This window comes from Talaromyces amestolkiae (genome assembly GCF_001896365.1).
Source record: "Talaromyces amestolkiae strain CIB chromosome Unknown scaffold10.1, whole genome shotgun sequence".
Lineage (NCBI taxonomy): Eukaryota > Fungi > Ascomycota > Eurotiomycetes > Eurotiales > Trichocomaceae > Talaromyces > Talaromyces amestolkiae.
In genome coordinates, this window is record NW_024468046.1 from 1,000,613 (window position 1) to 1,017,695 (window position 17,083).

The 17,083-nt window shown below is 45.1% G+C and overlaps 7 protein-coding genes across 7 annotated transcripts; 3 read left to right on the forward strand and 4 right to left on the reverse strand.

The window, feature by feature from the left end:
* Positions 1–49: 49 nt before the first annotated feature.
* BHQ10_005832 (uncharacterized protein) lies at positions 50–1,454 on the reverse strand (the record flags this gene model as incomplete). The annotated part of the gene is made up of 5 exons (XM_040878351.1): positions 50–504; positions 564–628; positions 695–1,092; positions 1,151–1,255; positions 1,308–1,454. The coding sequence occupies 5 exons, from the start codon at positions 1,452–1,454 to the stop codon at positions 50–52; spliced, it is 1,170 nt and encodes a 389-aa protein (XP_040734336.1).
* A 1,739-nt stretch (positions 1,455–3,193) lies between these two features.
* On the forward strand, positions 3,194–4,897 carry BHQ10_005833 (uncharacterized protein; the record flags this gene model as incomplete). The annotated part of the gene is made up of 5 exons (XM_040878352.1): positions 3,194–3,227; positions 3,296–3,643; positions 3,703–3,989; positions 4,050–4,274; positions 4,331–4,897. The coding sequence occupies 5 exons, from the start codon at positions 3,194–3,196 to the stop codon at positions 4,895–4,897; spliced, it is 1,461 nt and encodes a 486-aa protein (XP_040734337.1).
* A 100-nt stretch (positions 4,898–4,997) lies between these two features.
* Positions 4,998–6,047, reverse strand: BHQ10_005834 (uncharacterized protein; the record flags this gene model as incomplete). The annotated part of the gene is made up of 2 exons (XM_040878353.1): positions 4,998–5,808; positions 5,890–6,047. The coding sequence occupies 2 exons, from the start codon at positions 6,045–6,047 to the stop codon at positions 4,998–5,000; spliced, it is 969 nt and encodes a 322-aa protein (XP_040734338.1).
* Positions 6,048–6,968: 921 nt separating this feature from the next.
* Positions 6,969–8,964, forward strand: BHQ10_005835 (uncharacterized protein; the record flags this gene model as incomplete). Its single annotated transcript, XM_040878354.1, has 8 exons — positions 6,969–7,066; positions 7,123–7,327; positions 7,398–7,689; positions 7,735–7,996; positions 8,059–8,599; positions 8,652–8,697; positions 8,748–8,830; positions 8,896–8,964. The coding sequence occupies 8 exons, from the start codon at positions 6,969–6,971 to the stop codon at positions 8,962–8,964; spliced, it is 1,596 nt and encodes a 531-aa protein (XP_040734339.1).
* Positions 8,965–9,765: 801 nt separating this feature from the next.
* On the reverse strand, positions 9,766–10,365 carry BHQ10_005836 (uncharacterized protein; the record flags this gene model as incomplete). Its single annotated transcript, XM_040878355.1, has 2 exons — positions 9,766–10,012; positions 10,085–10,365. The coding sequence occupies 2 exons, from the start codon at positions 10,363–10,365 to the stop codon at positions 9,766–9,768; spliced, it is 528 nt and encodes a 175-aa protein (XP_040734340.1).
* A 1,643-nt stretch (positions 10,366–12,008) lies between these two features.
* Positions 12,009–13,113, forward strand: BHQ10_005837 (uncharacterized protein; the record flags this gene model as incomplete). The annotated part of the gene is made up of 2 exons (XM_040878356.1): positions 12,009–12,931; positions 12,990–13,113. The coding sequence occupies 2 exons, from the start codon at positions 12,009–12,011 to the stop codon at positions 13,111–13,113; spliced, it is 1,047 nt and encodes a 348-aa protein (XP_040734341.1).
* A 1,607-nt stretch (positions 13,114–14,720) lies between these two features.
* BHQ10_005838 (uncharacterized protein) lies at positions 14,721–16,023 on the reverse strand (the record flags this gene model as incomplete). Its single annotated transcript, XM_040878357.1, has 5 exons — positions 14,721–14,735; positions 14,786–15,047; positions 15,108–15,537; positions 15,611–15,934; positions 15,990–16,023. The coding sequence occupies 5 exons, from the start codon at positions 16,021–16,023 to the stop codon at positions 14,721–14,723; spliced, it is 1,065 nt and encodes a 354-aa protein (XP_040734342.1).
* Between the last annotated feature and the right edge of the window lie 1,060 nt (positions 16,024–17,083).

Genomic DNA, 17,083 nt, shown 5'->3' on the forward strand with positions numbered 1-17,083 from the left:
TCTTATTATTGTGTAAGATTCAATCTACAACATTGACTCGACGCTGTTATCAAACATGCTCGCGTGGTACTCTCTCGTTATGCGGTGTAGAGTTAGACGCCGTCATAATCTCAAACGTTGACGTCTGATGAACTTCCAGCACCCGGTATTCCCTTTCACCAGACAGTCGACCCTTGTTTAAATGCTCCTCACTGTTGCTTCTCTCATCCGATCCGCTATGAATCGTCGTTATAACACCTGCAACTTTATCGGGTCGCAAGTCACCCTGCTTCGCTTGACGATCAATCGAATTCAAGGCCACACCTCGGCTACCAGAGCTGTTCCAAATTCGATGAGGTCTGGAGCCGGAAGGACCTGAAAACATTCGAGAGGATAATGTTTCTGGTCCGCTGTTGGAGGAGCCGCGAATTTTGCGAAGGAGAGGGCGGAGAGTGGCAAGACTTGCGGCGGAGATGCCCAGGCCGTTTTCGATGCATGACCAGACTGCGAGGTCGACGGTGGCATCTGGTGAGGACATTATTAGTTGAAGCTCAATGGCAATGCATATAACGGCAAAGACTTACAAAGGAAGTCCGGATTCTTAAACGTTTTGACGAACGGCATACGAACGATAACAGCTAAACTGGCACTGAAGACATCAAACATGGTTAGCATCAAACTCATTATGTGATAGTAACGTTCAGAGGGAACATACACGCAAGCCATGCTCAAAATGCCCATAACAGCAAGCCTCGTCTCCTTGCGCATATTCAACTTTCTCACCAAGAAAAAGGGTAGGATGCCAACGGTGAAATCACAAAACGCCGCTAACGCGCTATAGACATAGGTCATGCTGATAATAGTGTCGATACTGATGCAATGGCCCTGATAGCTCGGATCCAAGGCAGTGCGAGTCCAGAAGTAGGAGATGGGCCTGCATTGTAGGAGCATCATCAACATGAGAATGAGTCCTCCGATCACTGTCAATAACATGACGGAGTATAGAAGATAGATGTGAGATCTGAGAATGGTAATGCGCATCAAAAAGAAGCAGACGGATATCTTGCAGAAGACGGATGAGAAGCAGTAGGCTATTTCGCAGAGCCACCAGTACTATGAATATGTTAGACATTTCATTCTTTCAGGTCTTCTCAGATAGGAATCGTCGTACCTCCATCGCAGTCATTCGTTGATACGCTGTCAAATCGGCGAACCTCCTCCCAGTACCATATACCGCCCCTCCAATCATGCATCCACAGAACATGATGTAGCACAGCTGAACAGAGTGTCAGTTATCCTATTCTTTCCAATATGTACAATCTCCCTACCATTGAGAACACCATAGCCCCATCATCCACCCCAAACGCCTTGACAACGAAAAGGCGAACATAGCAACGTAGTAGGACCGTCAGGAAAGCAATGGAACAAAAGATCGCAGGAATAACCTTGACGACCAAACTCCTATCGTCTGCCATTTGAGGTTGTTGCTCGTACTTCCGTTCCTTCTGGTAACAGCAACATTTCACAGGGAGGGGGGACTTTGGTAGCGATAGAAAAGGATGAGCGAATCCTCGAGTTCTTCAACTACAGACGCTCAAGGCTCGAGCAAGTCGGAAATCCTTTCCAAGCAAAATTTCATGCCAAGTGCTCTACCCGCTTTGACAGATTCAATGCCATTGCCATATGGGAGGCCTCCTGGTACCGACCTACGTTTCAGCGGTGCCTGCCCAATGAGGCCGGATTCTACGACCCCTGACCGATGATCTGGCCCTAGAATGGCCGTTGATCTGGTTTTCTTTAGGCAAGTCCAAGGGTTGATGAAGAAATTACGTTTACCTAAGACGAACCATTTTCGGGCTTTGCTCTGAAACTGGCAAGAGGACCGGGACGCCATGTGCGAGCCCAACAGGGCGAGAGTTTTTCAACAAACGTGCGGAGTCAACGTAAAATAGCCGAAAACGTCTCTTTTCCCCTAGCGTACCCTGGTCTCTGACCATTTTCTGTCGCATGTATTTCATGCAGGAGGCTTGGGTGCTTATTGATCCTCCTGTGGAGGTGGCCGCTATGGGAAAACTCTCACGTGTCGATCTTTGACTATCAATGGGAACGTGGAAGTCAAATAAATAGCGTGGATACGATGCTCTGGGCAGCAGTTGAAGGTGCCTTAGCCTGTGAGTGATTCCTTTCGGGTCTCAGATTCCCAACGATAATTGTTCAGAACTAAAACCCGAGGTCCGGCTCGAGACTCCAAAGTCTGGAACCAGGAACCTGCATGTGGTCTGAGCGGCGAACTCAGATGACATCCAAAACAAACACTGATAACAATACTATTAAGAACGCTCTCTATTGCCTACCTACTGTCGTATGTAGAATCTGTCAGAGATTGCCCACGCGCACCTGTAATCATTGATGCCTACAATCGGTGGATGTTATACGAGTCGCGGATATGTAGATGCATGCACGTGCGTACAACTTGAAACACCATGGTTGAAGATTGACATCTGAAAAGTCGATCAGTAATATAAGCGGGATGTAGTAATGAGAGCGTCTGAAATAAAGATGCACCGTGGAATTGGAGCGCAGACAGAAACTTGGCTAGGAAGTGACTGCGATTTTTGCAGCAAACAGACCCAAAAAAATAATAAAAGAAAACCTTGATATAACGAAAAAAACATACAACAGCTGGGATTCGCTGGTGGTCACCCACCCAACTACTAACCAGCCGGCGTGTGGCTTAAGTACGGCTGAGCGGACGAAGCCCTGTTTTCCACACCCTATGGTCGTATGTACTAGAAATGGCGAAGCAGTGGGTTATATTGAGCATAAATGGGTTATATCCGGCACGGATATATGTACTAGATATAGGCATCAGTAATGTCAAGCTAATTTTAAGCATATTAAGTAGTACTGCATGTTATGCGGAAATGTTATAAATATAACATAAATACGGACTTGGCGGCCCCCGAGGATCTCGCAAAACGCACCTTATTTGGCTTAATTATTGGTTGATATAGCCTAGGACGCCCGTGACTGGCTGGCTCGTCTAGTGGCCTCTTCCTTCCATCCCGGCACCTAATTTATGCATCACTCGACCTTTTATCTTCGTCTTCTCGAAAGTTACTTTCATCTTTGACAATGCCTTCTCAAACAATCGCATCAGAAGGAGTCAACATATCTTCAAGACATATCATCATTTGATACACTTGTACACAATATGAGAGCTCGCCAGGGCTGCCGGACCTGCAAGCGTACGTATTCTGGACCTTACGATAAGAAGTGGCGTGAAATAAGTCTCCATTGGTTGACACATATCCAGGTCGCAAGATCGGCTGTGATAAGCAATTTCCAGCGTGCAGCAACTGCCTTCGCACAGGGAGGCAATGCATGGGTTATGGCATGCAACTTCGATGGGAGGATGAGTACGACGGGAGACGCAAAGATAGCCATCTCAAAGCTCCAACAGACGCTGTCTATCTTCTGCCCGAACTCAAAGAGCTCTACGGACTCCAATTCCTCAACGTGACTTCTGAGGATTTGAAGCATTCGATACGATCCATTCCGTGGCCGCACTTCATTGCTAAAAGAGATCACACATATCCGTCTCCTCGCAGTCTGTCACCATGGCCTGATATTGTTTACGATGGCTCAGATCTTCTCGAATACTGTGAGTGATCTTCCATACCGTTTCCGTGTATACAATATGCTAATCCAGATATACTCTAGATGAACGGAAGATATCGAGCTTGATATGTACAATTGATATCAACAATGGCTTCCGTCTAGACTTATTACCACGTGCTCTTTCGCAAACATGCGACGCATCTGTCGCCCTACGCAATGCTATCTTTGCGGTGTCGTGTTTCCACCGCTTCGATGCGCAAAAGGCATTGCCATTCAAGACAAAGGCTCTTCGCTATCTTTCTTATTCTCTTGGAAGGGAAGAAGCATCGAGACATCCGGGAGTCGCAGAGACGCAGTTCGCCGCATCTCTGATGCTATGTGTTTATAGCGTGCGAAATTCTCTTCAATTTCCTTTTTGTATCTCTAGCCCCCCCGCTGATCGATTATAGGTATTTGACGAGACCGAAGGAAACTGGCACCTTCACCTGAACGGGGCCAAGAACATTCTACGGCGACTTGATACTTCCAAATCTGGCGGTTCGACGTCAAGTTTTCTTTATACGTGGTTTCTCTACCATGAAGTGCTCGGTGGTTGCAGCCAATATCGTAGCCGGCTTTTCGACGGATCGTCTTCAATGTCAGACTTCCTGCCTCCAAAATTCGATAAAAAGGAGGTGAGCCATTCTTCTACCCTATAATATACAAAGACACTGGTTTTAACAGGACAAAGATCATCGGATCACTGGGATTTTCTTTGGAGCTTCTTGACGCGATTCACAGAATAAATTTTTTGCGTGATAATTTGCCCAGTCGAACATACACAACGGAGTTTGATGATCTCGAATCTCAGTTGCTGCATTTGAGTCAACATGCAAACGTAGAGAATGCTGTCCAGATCCAGAACCAAATGACGCGGATCATGTCCACGGCCGAACTTTATCGCATAGCGGCATTGATTTACCTACTACGAGTCATTCCCGAATCCGAAAACGCTACTCGCAGATCTTCGTACGTCGACCAGGGATTTCGGGTCTTGAGATCCCTGCCAATCTGTACCAGTCCCTGGCCGCTGTTTGTGCTGGCTTGCGAGGCACCGTCGGACGAACATAGGATTGAAATTCTACACACCTTGGATCAGATGGATCAAAATCGGAAGATTGGTAACGTTTTCGTCATTAGAAATATCATTGAAACGTCATGGAATAAACAGGATCTTCAGGCTGATGTGGATAACAACTCGAAATTCAAATGGTGGGAGTTGGCGGCTCTCAACAATAGTACGCCTTGGTTTATCTGATCCATACAGCTTACATGAAACGCAATCTGGTCAAAACATTATCGGCACTGAGACTTGGTGTTCAATGACAGACAACATTTACCAACAATTTGCCGTTACTTCATTTTTTCATTGTTGTTACATGTGTATCTATAGTGGGGTTGACCAACAGGCTCAAGAGATCAGGTCGCGCATAGTGTCCTACGACATCGATAAACGCCTTAGGCTTATCAATGTCTCGGAGATCGATGTTAGCGGTCAAGATCGCCTCTGCCCCGGCATCCACAGGCTCACACAGTGGTTTGCCGTCCGGTCCAAAAATCATCGAGAAACCACCACCGGGCGTCTTTGTCACTGGGTTGCCTGACAAGTTATTCTTTTCCACGTTCGCCTCCGTCAAGATTTGCGATGCAACCAATACAAAAGCCTGACCCTCAATGGCAAAGAATTGACTGGCACGATATGACGCTTCACCTGTTTCATGGTACAGCCAGGCAATTTTTTTAGGGTCCGGCATCTCGAATTCGGCTGGCCAGCTAGCTACATGGATCTGTACTCCTTGAGAGTATTCATAGTATCGCAGTAGCGGTTGTAAATGCTCCCAGCAATTGAGTCCGCCGACTTTTCCAAATGGGGAATCAACAACACAAGTCAGTGATTCTGCCTGTCCTTCGCCCCAGATAGTTCGCTCGATGTGCGTCGGCTTGATCTTTCGGCGGTGATGTACGATCTCACCCGAAGGGTCAATAAACGATTGTGCCATGTATAGGCTTGCTCCATCGCGTTCACTATACCCTAGTACGACCATCATACCGGCTTTCTTGACCGCAGCCTGAATACGTTTCATTTGAGGCGAGTCTTTCTTCATCGAATTGTTCATGTAGTCGTGAATTATATGAGAATTGTTGATTACCGCCGATGTCCACATGCTCCTAGGCGGCGACAGCATCCGTCGTTAGTCGAGAGAACATTGATATTTTCGCGATATGGAGAGACTCAGCGTCATTACTTACCATGGATATCCGGGAATCCAAACTTCTGGAAAACCAAGCACATTGACACCATCTGCTGCAGCTTTCTCGATCAAAGAAATAGTCTTGTCGACACTGCCATCTAGATCCAGCCACACAGGCTCAGATTGAACCGCACCAACCCGGACGATTTTAGACATGATTCGCAACCGAAGATTGACGAGACTGATTGAGTATGGCTGAATGATGCGATGCTCCAGGATGACTTTGACGCTCTGGGTTCCTTCGGGGTCTATATATTTACGTCTGAGCGGTCTTACCAACAGTGCGGATGACCTACAATATGCCGCTTGGAACTTCCATATTCGTCCAAGGCTTACATACATATGCAACTGGCGAATCGGTAAGATTCAATAAGTGGCTCTTTTCTGCACGTTGCAGTCCATCAACTTATCTTGATGTTGTTGGTCGTGGATGCCCCACAGAAGATCGCAAACTCCTTCCGTGCCCCGAAAGGGTCCCTGACGCTACATCCACATACGGTTAACGTCTAACAATCGACTCATATCATTGCATACGTACTACTGGCCGAGCAGTACGCGGGAAAAAAACTGTTATTGAATTATCTTTCACCATGTCATCTTAGAGCTTAGATAAAGCTCTGAGCGAATTATTGCCTAAGAAGGCAACTAGATGCGAATTGGCTTCCAAGCCCTAATCCGTGGCTTCGTACCATACTGAGTCTCCATACTGTCGGGTCGTCGGTACATATACCGAAATTTCAATTCGTTCTTGACTTAAAGTTTCTCTTTGAGTAGAATATTCATTCCAGGGGTCAGATTGAAGGTCTCATGGAAACAGTTTGCGATCTTTCCCCGGAGATATTACACTCGCCTTGAGTAATACCATATGGTCAGAACTTGATAATGGATTGTTGGAATCTATGGCATGAACACAGAGCTTGGAACCATAAAGACTGTAGAATAGAACATATCCAAGATAATAGATAAATATACAAGGCCTGCAAGTTGATAAAATCGACAGTGTGCTCAGCATAAAACAAATATTCTTGAATCCGTTCGTCCAACGTAGCTGTGACCTTCATACCCTCATATAAAACCATGACAGCCGATTCAGAAGCCCAAGGGACCCTTGAGGTCCACCTGAAGCCGCGACTGTCGCGCCTAACAATGGTAGCCATGACTTTTGCCATTCTAAAGTAAGACTCTGCTAAGCAAAAATTCCAAGCATCAAACTCTACTGACCATAAAAAAGCACATGGATCGCCCTCGCCGGATCAATCGGTCTCGTTCTCCCATCCGGTGGTCCGGTCTCATTCTTGTATGGCTTCATATTCTGTGTAATTTGCAACTTTGCTTTAGCGGCGAGTTTGGGTGAGCTTGCTGCTATTTGGCCGACGGCTGGAGGACAGTATCATTTTGTATATGCTTTGGCGCCGGAGAAGTGGAGGAAGATTCTGGTATGTCGGAAATATTTATTATACTCGATTAAAAGTGGAGCAAAATTTTACGATACTGATTTTAACGAAGAGCTTTTGGGTTGGATGGACTAATATCGCGGGATGGTTGACATTGGTTACTACGGAGGGCTTTTTTGCCTGTCAGTATACCATTGATATGCGTGTCTATTCGTACCGGTCAGAGGCACATACTGACTTCAAGATAGCTCAATTCATCTCAGCTGCAGCCGTGATAGCTTCGAGCGGATCTTATGAAATCCAGGCATGGAAAACATACTTGATCTTCTTGGCCATATTGACCTTCACTACTGGTGCTAATGTCTGGGGCAACAGAATCCTTGGACGGTGGAATGACGCAGCTTGTAAGTCCCCCTCTACCATTCATGTTTAATCTCTAATATGAATAGTGTATTGGTCCCTTCTCGCCGTAGTGATTATTAGTATCGTCATCCTAGCCACCTCACCCAAGACAGATGCGAGCTATGTCTTCGCCAAATTCGAGAATGAGACTGGTTGGTCTGACGGGATGGCTTGGATTTTGGGTCTACTACAATCAGCCCTGAGTCTTATTGGATTCGATGCAGCTCTGCATATGACGGAGGAGATGCCTCGACCAGCTGAAGATGCGCCTCGCGCAATCCTGTATGCCGTTGCTGTGGGAGGAGTTACGTAGGTCCCCTGCTATCGTTCTGCGAGTGTGCATTTCAACTAACTAAACTGTTGATGTCAAGTGGAACAATATTTCTGATTGTAATTCTATTCTGCATGGTCGACCCAGAAACGATCCTTACAACGCCAACGAACATGCCAATCTCAGAACTCATCCTCCAAGCCACCGGCAGCCGCGCTGCAGCCACAATCCTGACACTCATGCTAGCTATATGCTTTATAAATGGAACATTCGGCTGCATCACAAGCGCCAGTCGACTTACATATGCCATGGCTCGAGACGATGGCATCATCTTCCCGCGCTTCTTCGCCCGCATATCGCCAAAGCTAGACGTTCCTGTACACACTATCGGACTCTGTTTCATATTCAACGTCCTGTTCGGATTGTTATATATGGGTCCCAGTGTGGCCTTCAGCGCATACTCTGCATCCTGCACTATCTTCTTGAACGTCTCCTATGCGATTCCGGTCATTGTACTAATTTTCAGGGGCCGGGATGTGCTCATTCCGTACCAAACAGAATCGACTTTTTTCAAGCTCGGGAAAAGAAGTGGTCTCGCTATAAATTGTGTTGCCGCTTCGTTTGTAGTCGTCACTTCCGTTGTAAGTAGACCTTTCCGTGGGTGATTGATCTGTATGGTTGATTTGGTGGTAGTTCTTTTGTTTTCCGACGTCATTGCCGGTCTCAGGCTCCGTTATGAGTAAGTCCTGCTCAACTGTTGAAGGAAATTGCAAATTATTAACAGCTTAGACTACGTATCTGTTGTTATTGGGATTTTTCTGGTTCTAATCACCTCATACTGGTTCGTCTATGGCAAGCGATTCCAGGGACCGGTAAGTGCCGTAACCACTTCCTATCGCAGTGTGAGAAGAAAAAGACTGATTTCTTTCGAACCTAGAAATTCGATGTTATTATGGGCCATCAACCTGGTTATACGGATGAAAAGACTGCAGTCGATGGGAAGTAATCTTATCATTGTGTCCAAGGCGTGGAGACCTCCAGATAATCCATAGGGTGCTTCTTATATTTGAACTCTGGATGGAAAAGAATATTGTACTAGAGATAAGGAGCAAAGATTGAAGCAAAAATGCCATGCATGGAATCTTTATTCCAAATAGCCATAATGGTTAGATAGCAGCGTCTTATTACGTTCTTCTCACAGCTAGATCTACCATGTACTATCAATCCAGTCAGCCCAAGTATCACCCCAAAGCTCTGTTTTTGTAACAGGCGCCGTGGCTGTAGTTTCTTCTACACGGTCTGTGGTACTGCTTCCATCGCCAGTATTGTCTTATTCTTCGAAGATTCTTTTAAGTAGTTGTTAGTATTCCTGACTGAGGCTTTCGCACGAGTGGTAGGGGAGAATACTTACGGAGTTGCTCCCGCATATAGTGTTGTCCATCCAGCAGGATTCACGACATTAGTCAAGTCCGAGTTTTGGAAAATTACACGTGCATACTGTCTCCATGGTCGACCTAGATATACCTTTTCGCTAAGGCTGTAACCGGAGGCTGCCGTGATCTATAATCCAAAATTAGAATCGATTGAGTTACTGCCAAAGATCGCAGCAGACAACAATTTAACGGTGCCAGCTTACCGTGCTAGAATCAATCACATACCAAGTAGCATCAGTCGTACTACTCCTCGAGTTGGCAGTAATCGCGCCACCACCATTACTAGCAATCGTGCATTCCCCAAACCACGCCGCCGCAGCTCCAAAGATGAAGTCTACTGCGCCCTCGATATAGCAGTTGGAATAATACTGCTTTCACGCTTTGGCATACAACGTGTCTTGATAGCCATAAAATCCGCATGCATAATAACCTTGCTGGTCGCCGTTGGCGGTCAATGCAACGGCTTGCGCGCCCTGACCATGTTTGTTTGAAAAGTTGATGTTGTAGGCCCTGAAGTTAGAGCTTACGACGTTTACTGCGGAGGAGTCGTCCAAATTACCGGCTTCGGTGGAGCTTTCGTTGCGGGTGATCGTAACGGTGTTGTATTTTTGCTCGCCATAACTTTCCATTTTTAGTCAGTGATCGTATAGTGACCGGGTGTGGGTGTTATACATACTCAATCGTGTAATGTACAATGTCAATGCTCCTCCATACGCAATTCGCAGAGCTTCGTTGTATGTGCCACTGTAGATGAAAATACAGGTATTGGCTGTGCTTGATCCGAGAGCGGTTACAGCTGCTGAAAGAGTGCTATATTCGCCGGATTGTGTACCGGATCCGCGTACGACGAGACATCCTGATGGAGGACTTGTGCGAGCTGTTCGTTTCTCGAGATTGGATGTTGGTAATGAGCTGGTTACCTGGGTTTGGAGGAGCCAGGTACAGGCAAAGGCGATTAGTGAAAAGTGATTCATGATGACAGGTAGTTAGATACACGACTTAATTTCTTCTTCACATTCAAAACAAGATTACTTACCAGAGAAACTTTAATAGTAAATTATTTATGCAATCTCTTTACCAGTGACGGGACCATTTTCTCCGCTTAAGGCATTTCTGAATATCATTCACACAAATGAACGGCAACCAGAGTGTTTATTTTCCACAAATTAAGGACTCGCATTTAACTCGACGACTGCTTCGGTTCATAATCAACCTATATCATGGCGGAGAACTGTGTGTTTCGAAACGGCAGGCGTCCGTAATTGAGGATAAAGGAAGGTTTCACCTCCATCATGAATAGCAAAGATCTTAAGAGCTGATATATTTACCCCGCTGTTTTACTTGCGTCTAATGAACTATAATGCATAAGGCTTCGATGAAGCGACCGAGGTTACGCGAAGAAGCAACACTTAAGCTGGCCGATTGACGCAATTGCATGAGTAGACCCTATGTCTGTCGGGTTATAAGTTGGTGTTTAGTCTGAGCTTGGAATGAATCGATTTTGCTGTTACCCGCACTAGCCTTATTCATTGAAGCGACAGGATATTTTTTATGTCATGAGCTTCTCTCTTTGTAGAAGCACCGTAGAAAGATCTTGTGGTTTGCTCGAGTACTTGTCATATCCATGGACGTGTCCGATTATCGATCAATCATGTTTTGGTCTGCGGGCAATTTTAGCCCTTCATGATTAAAAAAGCTAGATTCGTTATTATGCATTGTCAGAATTCTAAATAATCAGTACATCATAGATGATTGTTAAAATGGACTCAACTGATTGACCTCATATGCGGCATCTCGGGGCTCACAGCTAATAAAATTCGGCTTCCGGAGCTGCATTCTTATATATGCAAGAACAAAAACAAACATACCTTGTTGATCATATATTTGGAATTAGAATAAGAATAATCATTGGAATAATCTATCTAGGAAGTTGAGATTGAGCTATGTACCTCCATTGGACAGCATCTCCTAAGGCGGCCTTTCCCCGACTGATGCGTGGACCGGTCCAATACGAAACCCATCTTCAATGCTTCACAAAAATCCTGCCCCTTTTCCCAGTCCCGAAATCCTTGATCTTAAGATGCCTGTCTATCCTGCACCATCGAAGAGCTCTTCTGACTGGTCCAAGATTGTATGCCAATTTGGGGATAGCGCCAACAAATAAGCCCTAAGTCCGCGGTCTTTAGCGGAAGTACCCAGCTAAATTCCGACAGTCGACGCATTGGCTATTCGTGGTTGAAGCGATCTTTGAGTGGAGTAGATGACCAGAAAGAAACATCTAATTACGTCTGTCTACAATTCATACAACTAACTGCTGGAAATGCGATTGGGCCAGGATTGTTTGCCGTTTTGGAGATGGAGCCGAATACATGCTGAAGTATCTCCATGGTTCCTGGGATGGGAGAACTATAAAAATCAATTGATTCCATTTACTTTTCGTGATCAATTCTAGTGTGGAATGTTCTCTTCATATTTATTCGGAGCCAATACTTAACAACCATCCTACTCTTAATACTAAATCTCCAATTTGCCTCTTAATACGCGTCCCAGAATGCATTCGCAACAGCAGAAAAGGCAAAGTAAGACATCGGAGTCTAATTCAGTTACTTCCAAAGATATGCCCGCTTTGCCGGAAAACTTTGGACCTGTATTCTTCAAAAACCAATTTCGAACCAAAATCAGCCTTCCCTCAAAAGAAAAATACCCAACCATTGCAGAGAAAGGCTCATGTGCAATCATCACGGGTGCCAACATTGGCTTGGGGTTTGAGGCAGCTAAGCAACTCTTATCTCTTGGTCTATCCCACCTAGTGATGGCTGTACGGTCGATCGGAAAGGGAGATGCAGCCGCGAAGCAACTTCGTGCTGCTACTGGGGCTGTCAATGCTTCCGCCAAGATAGATGTCTGGCAGCTCGACATGGAGTCTTATGACTCCATCCAGGCATTTGTTCAAACTTGTCAGGAGAACCTGACTCGGATCGATTTTGTCATTTTGAATGCCGGTCTGGGAGCGATGACATTTTCGACTGTCCCTTCAACTGGTCATGAGAAGACAATACAGGTCAATCACATAAGCACGGCATTACTTGCGATCCTTCTTCTTCCCGTCCTCAAAAACAAGTCGATGGGAAGAGATAGGCCGGCACGACTTACTGTCGTCAACTCAGTTACTGCTCATTTGTGCAAAATCCCCAACAAGGAGAAAAGACCGTTCTTGTCTTCTTTTGACAACACAGCAATTACACCTTGGGACGCGGAAGAGAGATACGGAGTTTCCAAGTTACTCTGTCAGCTTTTTATCGTCAAGTTGGCGGAGCATGTCGACCCCGATCAAGTCATCATCAACATGGTTGATCCGGGACTTACAAAGGGTACTAGCCTTTCTCGTGATGCTAAAGGTGCTACTGCTGTTGCTGCAAAGATGTTCTTCTCTATTGCTGGAAGGCCCGTGGATAGAGGAGCAGCGACATATATTGATGCTGTTGTGGGACATGGTAAAAATTCTCATGGTTGTTTCTTGATGAATTGTCAAATTGCTCCGTAAGTCACGTCTAACTTTTAAATGACAATATATTCGATTGACGACTGACAAATTTAGACTCTCTCGTTGGTTCTATACTCATGGCGATGTTTTGAATGACATTGTTTGGACCGAGACCCTTAGAGAGCTACAATTTGCGAATGCCGAACAGATCATTTCTTCGATACATCGTGATATCTAAGCCATGCTTGGGTTTGGTCTTTCAACCCTGAACGTTGGTTTCCACTTCCTTTTGCATGTTTGTCCGTGAACCTCAAAATTTTTCATGGGAGTTCTGCAAAGTATTAATTCAATTGTTGCGCTGATGGATTATTGTGTCAATAATTCTGATTGAAATTGGTATGAAATCATGGGTCTAGCTTTGTATCTGGATGATCATTAGGCAATTTCTGTATAAATTTTCAGTTCCAAAATGTTAATAAGTAAGAGACTGTCAGTTTCTCTTTGAATTAACAACAAAAGAATATACGCCATCATTCAATCTACAAAATAAATCGCGACCATCTTGTTTGTCAGGGTTACGTTAGTCTAGTGACTGCCCTTCCTGATATGGTAAAGTGATTTCTGCGCCATTTGGTCACTTTGATCCAACCAGAAACTTTCACAATTTTCATCGATCATCTCTAGACAGATGGAAAAAATGAATGCTTCTTATGGACGTGTCCTTTCCATTTTTCACGCAAACCAGTGCCGCTGCTCATACACAGACCAATGTGCTTCGGCGACTGCCGACTGGATTGATTCCACTGATATGCTCAAACTTATTATGTGTTGACATTGTTTGCTTAGCATTATCTTGTCACGCATCATTGTTCAAGATGACTAGGGCTTTGCTACTCTATCCAAAGTTCAGGGAGAGTGGCGAGAGAAATCAGCCAATTTTGGAAAGGGAACAGATGTCCAGAATGCCCCTTAAATACATCTCACGAGGAAAACAGAACTTTGAAAGTCCCGAAGAAAGAAAGAATGAAGAAAAGGCAATGCTTAACCCGCGAAAACTGAAGGGAGATTTCAATTACATCTGCTGAACCGCAGTTGCTTCAGGATTCCAACCTTGCAACGGCCCTTTTTTGGATCAATGAAGCAAAGATCCGACTCATCATGGACGCTATGGAATCAACACAAATGCAATATAAACACTAAGCATCATAGGGATTTAGGAATATATACAGCAATAAAGGCTTTGGGCCTGCAAAAAAATGAGTCATCGACGATTTTCGCAGAGACTATCAAGCAAAGTTCAATGTCTCAGAACAAAAATCCGAGTCAATAGAGATCTCGAGAAAATAGCCATGTTGCAAGATGAAAAAGCATAAACCTACAGGGTCTGGAAATCATCTTTCCTTCTTCTCTACTGATAAGATCCCAGCATGCACCAGTTGACAATTGAAAACACGTCGCTAAAGAGAGTGACGGAGAAATTCAGCAGATGAACCATCGTTAACCACGGAGTTGAAGTATCTTTTGCCAAGACGATCGTGCAGCAGATCGATCCACATGATTGAGTGCAAAATATCTCTCGCCTGATCCCAGCTATCGAGACAGCACGAATTTATGATGCACAATAATTGTGGTTTAAGCCACTGGTCATCGTGTTCACCGAAGATTGAAATGGCTCCAGTAATCAGAAGCCACAGCTGGAGGCGCTCCGACAATATATTTGACAAGTAAGAGGCAGTCATACTGTCTCTGTAGGCAGATGCGATGTAATGGTATGACATCCTTGTATCTTTCCACTGTAGAAAGACACTTGACGAGTATGCTAATAATCCGAGGCGTACACACTCGTCAAGAGAACCGTGTCTGTAGCTCATGTGAATCAGACGGTACATTATGGAAGCAGTTGCGTCTACCAAAAGCTCTTTCGGTAATTTGCTTTTAGTTTCACGGGCAAGGTTGATGTGTGCGCTGAAATGCTTCACGATACTGTAGGCTTTAGCCAAGTCATTATCGAGTTCAGCGACAAGGTTATCTTGATTGCCTTGCATGCCACTTTTATCGAGCCGCAAAGCACATGATAGATATTTCTCAGGATATGGCGCAAATGGTTCTGCTGAAGGGTCGGTGAAGAAAAATGTTGTCGAGCCAGTGTTGAGAGCTCGGCCTATATCGCATCTGAAATGAGATTGATATATTAGCCAAGTGGGAACGACTAGAGAGCTGGGAGCCACGTACCTGAAAAGTTCGAGAAGAAGTTTTCCACTTTGCCAGAACGCGCTTAAGCCACCTCTAAAGTCTATTATGGTGCGTAGAGCAGAAAGATGGTATTCCGCGGCCTCACGCTCCCCAGTCAGGGAGGCGTAGACGGCCAGACCAAGAACTGTAGATAAAGTAATGTCTGAGAACCTCATCTCGTCGTTGTCAAGTATTAATCTTTTACGTAACAGTCTAAGTGCTTGAGTGAAGTGTAACGACAATTGCGTGTCTCTAGATGCGGGGCTTTCGCAGCGTCGGAGCGAGTCATGGTAGCCGAGAGTGGTGAATATCATTGTATGGAGGAAAATAGGGTCGAATGCCATGAGTTCAATCCATTGTCTCCCTTCTTGTTTGTCGAATAGAATGCATGACTCTAAAGGGAATAACGTTTGTTTGGCAGCGGCCGAAACTAGATCCAATAGAAGAGACTTTCAGTTCGAGGCACACAAAACTTTTCGCTAATGGAAGAAGGTAGTACTCACATCGCAGAACAAGCGACGCTGTAGAGGGCTCTACTACATCGGCAAGTTGTACAAGAGACACATCCGTACCAACCCTTTGAGGGATGGAAGGAGGATGACCTGAGGGTAATGGGTTCGGGGAGGTGTGAATAGCTTCGTTAGGATCCGGAGCGATGGCGAGAGGGATCAATACTGGCGGAGGTCTTCTCGGCCTTCCCTTGTTGTTTCGGCGTTCTCTGGAGTCTTTTCCAGTATTCTTGCCTAACATGACATGCTTACGAATAAACTTTCGCGTATCTTGGTTGGCCTTGTGCAAGCCTGTTTCTACGATGAATGGTATCGTGCCTAGAATAGGTTAGTGATCAAATATAGATGTGGAAAACACTAAGATGCAACCAACCTGTTTCCGTCGAGGCTGACATGTCATTGGACATATTAAATGGTATCCTAATGGGGTAGGCGTAAGGACAATGAGCGAAAAGTTGTACTGCGCAGCCAAGGCTAACGAATGGCGATGCTCAGTGTGCATTGAGACTGGGGCATTTCTGAAGTCACAAAACATAGTAGAACAGAAGAATCGGAAAATTCAGTTGTGATGATAATTGACATTGTCCCTCGAGAGAAGTAGTGATTGAGATTAAGTTGAAACTCAGGCAAGTGGAGAGGATATACAACCGCAGGGTCTCTAGTCCTAAAGAGGACTAGGGTCATGCACCTTGCACGATTGTATTCCTTTTAGGGACTAGTGTGTATTAGGGCTTGGATTTTTTAGAAGGGGAAAACCAGAGTCTTCTTCAGTGATACTGTTGGAATGTGACTAGCTTCATGGGACAAAGAACCAGGAAATAAATTAATCCCGAGGATTTCCTGGAACGGACCATACCTACACATAGAGCAATCATTGACCTACTTAGGTCTGTTTACCAGCTTGTGGCTGAACAGGATTCTCAACCCCTCCATTTGCAGCCCACCAGGGAGCAGGGTCGAGTATGCACTGAGTCCAATTGTAAGGCAAGAGATTATGACATTGCTAATGTTGTTTCGGAGAAAGAACTTGGCAATTGGGTCAGTAGTGCTGGCTTCGATTGCCAATGCGTAATCATAGCATTTAGTTTGATTGCATTTGTTTGTGAGTGTTCTTTATACGGGTATACGGTATCCGCTTTGTAAATGAGGTCCTGGATAGGGTTTTTCATCGGATGGCATGGGCCTTGGAATCCGCCTGAGTCGTATGGAGCCTCGTCAATTTCTAGTTTACATCGTAACAGAAACTTCTCGCTGATGAAAGAATTCCGAATCAAACTTGTTAGAAGTCACTAATATCATTCGGTGGTCATAGAAATCATAAGCCTAACCTAGTTTGGAGGTGCGATAGAGTATAGGTACAGGATATTGAATGATATTGTTAGCACTAGGTAAGAGTGACATCAAGTCAAAGATAGTACGACCTATCATTCCTTTTCGGGGTAGGCATTAATAGGAACCGGTGCCTAT